General features: G+C 46.2%; 1 protein-coding gene across 1 annotated transcript; it reads right to left on the reverse strand.

The window, feature by feature from the left end:
* Nucleotides 1–575: 575 nt before the first annotated feature.
* Nucleotides 576–2,467, reverse strand: LOC147963935 (UDP-glucose 4-epimerase 1-like). Its single transcript, XM_087529764.1, has 5 exons — nucleotides 2,388–2,467; nucleotides 1,553–1,598; nucleotides 1,359–1,460; nucleotides 969–1,230; nucleotides 576–592 (listed from the first exon to the last, which is right to left on the reverse strand). Exons 1-5 carry the CDS (start codon nucleotides 2,465–2,467, stop codon nucleotides 576–578), a joined length of 507 nt encoding a protein of 168 aa, XP_087385890.1.
* Between the last annotated feature and the right edge of the window lie 1,902 nt (nucleotides 2,468–4,369).

Raw genomic sequence — 4,369 nt, forward strand, 5'->3', positions numbered from 1 at the left:
AGCAGCAGCAATGAAAATAACAGCCAGGTAAGCAGCAGGATAGTGGAACTGAAATATTAGAAGTGAAGAATACCATGCATATTTTGCTTGCGTCTCATCTCATGGGCTTCTACTCTTGCTTTCAGTTCAAGCTGTCCATACAAGTAAGCAGCAGATCAGTGACAACAACAGAATGAAGTGATACTGTCCAAGTAATACTAATAATACAGTAAACGCTGAAACACGAAGAGATACTGGTAGAATTGCTCCTCGCAACCGAGAACAAGATCACTGGAGTTGTTCGTGTGCACTTAGAAAACTTAGATTCGGTCGAATTTGACATGATGCACATGTCAAATGCTATACTCACTGATTTATATGCACATGTAAAAAAAATCACACCAGCACTGTGCATCAACCTAGTCCCTGAATCAGAAATTCTGATCCTTAAGGCAAGGTGTACTAATAACTGAGTATACAAACTCTCAGTAGATGATTTGCTAGTCCCCCTACTAGACAAATGAATCGCCCATTCATAAGCTCAGGGGTTCTCTTCTCCCCACTTACTACAGATGTTAAAAAAATTCAGACAACAGCTACTTTGAAGAAATAGCTGCAAATCACAACAAATTCGCAGTTAACACTCCACCTAAATCCTCCAAGCAACAAGATTTTAGTTTACCCAAGTAGTATTACCACAAATCTTCCCTAACTAATAAATTTAAATACTAGTTAAACTAAACAAAAAGCTAGACACACACGATACCACAGTTGAACCGCAGCAGAATGCACCCACGAATCTGAGCGGCAAATCGATCGAACCCCAAACGAAACAGCAAGAACGCAGTCGGATCCAGCGAGAAACCGGCCAGATGGCCCAGGGAACCGGTCAGCAATGGCAGGAGGCGAGCTCGGGCAGGAGCAGGCGCGCCCAGGCCCCAGAGAAGAAGCAGGGGAAGCGAGTGAGAGGCAGGGGAGGAGGAGGAGACCTGCGAGATGTGAGATGTGCAGCAATGTTCCAGTTCCACTATCCTCCTTCATGTTGTAGTCGGTCCCATAAACCGTTAGTGCAGGCCGCCTCCCAACAGCGACTTGTTGCACATAGGGCATTAGGTTGTTGGGGACTCCAAGTGGGCCGTCCCTGATGTAGCCACTCGGGTGAGCGTCGACAGGGTTGAAGTACCTCAGCAGTATGATCTTCCAGTCAGGGTCCGAGCACTGGAGGTCATGGCAGATGTCTTCAATGACAAGCTGCACAAGCAAAATCATCGACAGGCACCAGATCAGATTCTCTCAATGTACTTAGTGAGCAGCCACGCAAGAGAAATATCATTGACAGGCGACATAAAACAAGCGCTACTACTGGCTTTGGGTGGTACCTTTGTTCGGCTGTAAGGGTTGGTCGCGGAGAGTGGGAACTCCTCGGTGCAGGGCACTTCCTCGGGCCACCCGTAGACAGTGGTTGATGAAGAGAACACAAGCTGCAGAGATGAAATGAAAGCAGTTTATTAGCATTCAGATCAGATGATGATGACAATCATTCGATTCGGTGTACTTAATCATATGCCTATACTTGTTCCTTCACCAAGTTACCAGCATAATTAATTTGTGCTAGTGGGCTGCAAATATGCTACATTTTATTGTGCAATGTCAGTCAGTTTGTGTAGCAGAACTGCTAACAATGAACCGAGCAAGTGCATATATACTGATCGTGAGCACGACCGATTTTTTAATCAGACTACCTTTGTAAGTACCATGCATCGATCTCTGTCTACTTAATAATGGCAAGTGTAATTAATGGCCAGTGCTGCCAGTATTGAATGTACCACATCGGCAAGCATTACATAGTACTACTATGTAATTGATATGCAAAAGAAGATGCATCTCCCATGTTCAGCAATCAGGATCAACCATGAAGTTTCTACTACTCCTACATCATTTTAGCTAATCATTTAAGATGATCATTTAAGATGCTAATGTTTACTTGTCAAGTATAGTTATTGTTACTCTAAGATTTTAGCTAAGCAAATATAAAGATAAGAAGACACTTTGCCACCAATATTTTGTGACATCTGTAGAATTCGTACCTCATAAACATGCATGAAATGTCTATCTCAAATAAGTATACATACTGATCATGTTTAATTAGGCCAGCAGCACAAAACAACCAATTATATTGCCTTACAAGAAGTACTAGCAGATAAAACCTCTAATAACCAGGCAGAGACCATCATAAGCAGCAGGATCGCACGAAGAAACCAGAATATGCAAGCTCCATCCACACATATGCAAGCTGCGAGACTACAGTGTCGGGACGAATCTAACTGAAAGTAGCACAATCCACACATATGCAAGGTGAATCAATTGATCTGGAGAAGTGAAGAGGATGGGTGGGGTGGGGTGCTCACTTGGGGCCGGTGCAGCCCATGGTGGTGCCGAGGCCTCCGTTGAGCTTGAGCACCACGAGCTTGTCGAGCAGGGCCTTCATGGCGTCGAGATCTGCAGCACACACACGATCCAGCGCTCAGCGTTCACACAAACGATCCTTTGGGAGGGGGCGCGAGGGTGTCGTAGGGCACCACCACCTCATCGGTGGGGGTCTGGATCTTGCTCCACTCGATCTGCTCCGCCTCGCCGCTGCAGACACACCACCCAGCACAGCCGTCAGAAACCACCTGTCAGCAAATCGTCAGCGTAACCATGGAGGCGGGGCAGATTCGCATTATTACCTGAGGTAGCGTGAGACGAGGCTGATGAACCCGGCATTCTCGTTCTTTTTGCGTCGTCACCGACAAAACAGAGCAAGAAAAACAGCTGAGCGGAAGCGGAGTCAGCGACTACTAGCCGCTAGATCCGGCGGAGGGGATGGGTCGGGCGGGGCACCTGATCACGCCGAGCTTGGCGATGGCGTCGCGGAGGTTGTCGATCTTGGAGTCGGCGGCGACGGCGGCGGCGGCCAACGCGATTCGGGCGGAGAGGAGCGACGTTGCTGCTTCGGGGGAAGAGGACAGGACGGGAGCAGATGTCAGATGACTGAGATCTGAGCAGTGGGGTGGGGACGGCGGCGCGTCGAGATCCAGAGGGAGGGAGTGGGGTTAGGGGCGGCGACGCGTCGAGATCCAGAAGGAGGAGTGGTGTGCGGGGCTGAGAGGGTGAGAGCGCTAGGGTTCGCTGCGCGGGCAGAGAGTGGAGGAGGAGAGGGCGAGGGAAGGAGGGTGCCGCCGCCGGCGATGGGAAGCGAGAGAGAGAGGGAGGCGGCATTGATCTGGATCGGGGAGAGAGAGAGGGAGGCGGCGTCGATCTGGATCGGGGAGAGAGAGAGGGAGGCGGCGGGCGGGTGGAAGGGAGGAGAGGTGAGTGAGGTAGGGTTTGGTGCGGTGGGACGGTGGGTCTCTTCAGATGGATAGACGGTTGGATTGCTAGCAATGGATGGATGGATGTCTGCCATGTCATCAATCCATGTGACAGATGGTTCCGCCAATCAGAATCTAGCATATGTAATTGTGCTTTTTCTCTTTTATTTCATTTATATTTTTTACCCTCTTATTTCGGGTAAACACTCAACATATTAGCCTCATGTTGTATGTTTAAATGATCCAATATTGTGCACATATGTGTATCTTAGGATTTCAAACAATGATTATTTTGTGGTCTTCATTTGCATTGCACATAAAAATCAATTTTCTATTTTTCGAGTGCCCAAAATGAGTTTTTTTGTGAAGGACCTATCATATATTTGTTGCAAAATTGGACCAAATCAATTTTCTAAAATAGTAGGCCATGTTTAATGCATAATTGACCAAATGGTTGGGTGTCAAAAGTTTTGATCCACCTCTGGTGAAAAAGACAAATTCCCGCCGATTCAGCTGGAAGCGGGTCAAATTTGAACTGTAGCTGCCTCGTACTTTGCTCTTTATTTTTTCCAAAAATCATTTCTAGGTACATAAGTATATATTTAATCAGAGAAACATCAAAAAAAATTCAAGAGTCAACCACTAGCTAGGAACGGTCAAGCCTACCGTTTTGACCACATTTTGAAACGGGCATAAAAAATTCAAAAAAAATCAAAAAATTGGAAAACCTTCGCATTGCGTCATTATATGTGACCAAGTTACCAGGAAAAATAATAAACTTGTAATACGGTAATTATTTTAGAAAAGTGTTCTCATAAATGAGCTATCATGTGTGAAGATTCATGGATTTCAACCGAAACGCTCAATCTCATGGTCACATTCATGGCATAGTTTGTTCAAATGATCTCATATTGTGCACAAGGGTGCATCTTGGAATTCCAAACAATGTTGCCAAAGGGAGTTTTCATTTTCTTTGCACGGAAAATTCATTTTCCATTTTTCGAGTGCCCGAAATGAGGTTTTTTTGTGAAGGACCT

Source organism: Triticum urartu, chromosome 6A, assembly GCF_056163025.1.
Source record: "Triticum urartu cultivar PI428250 chromosome 6A, HENAU_Tu73, whole genome shotgun sequence".
NCBI classification, from domain to species: Eukaryota; Viridiplantae; Streptophyta; class Magnoliopsida; order Poales; family Poaceae; genus Triticum; species Triticum urartu.

Coding starts and splice junctions, on each gene's coding strand:
- LOC147963935 (XM_087529764.1), bottom strand. CDS start 2,467: ATGAAGGCCCTGCTCGACAAGCTCGTGGTGCTCAAGCTCAACGGAGGC. Junction 1,599..2,387: donor ATGGGCTGCACCGGCCCCAA/GTGAGCACCCCA, acceptor GCATATTTGCAG/CCCACTAGCACAAATTAATT. Junction 1,231..1,358: donor ACCCTTACAGCCGAACAAAG/GTACCACCCAAA, acceptor TTGCTTGTGCAG/CTTGTCATTGAAGACATCTG.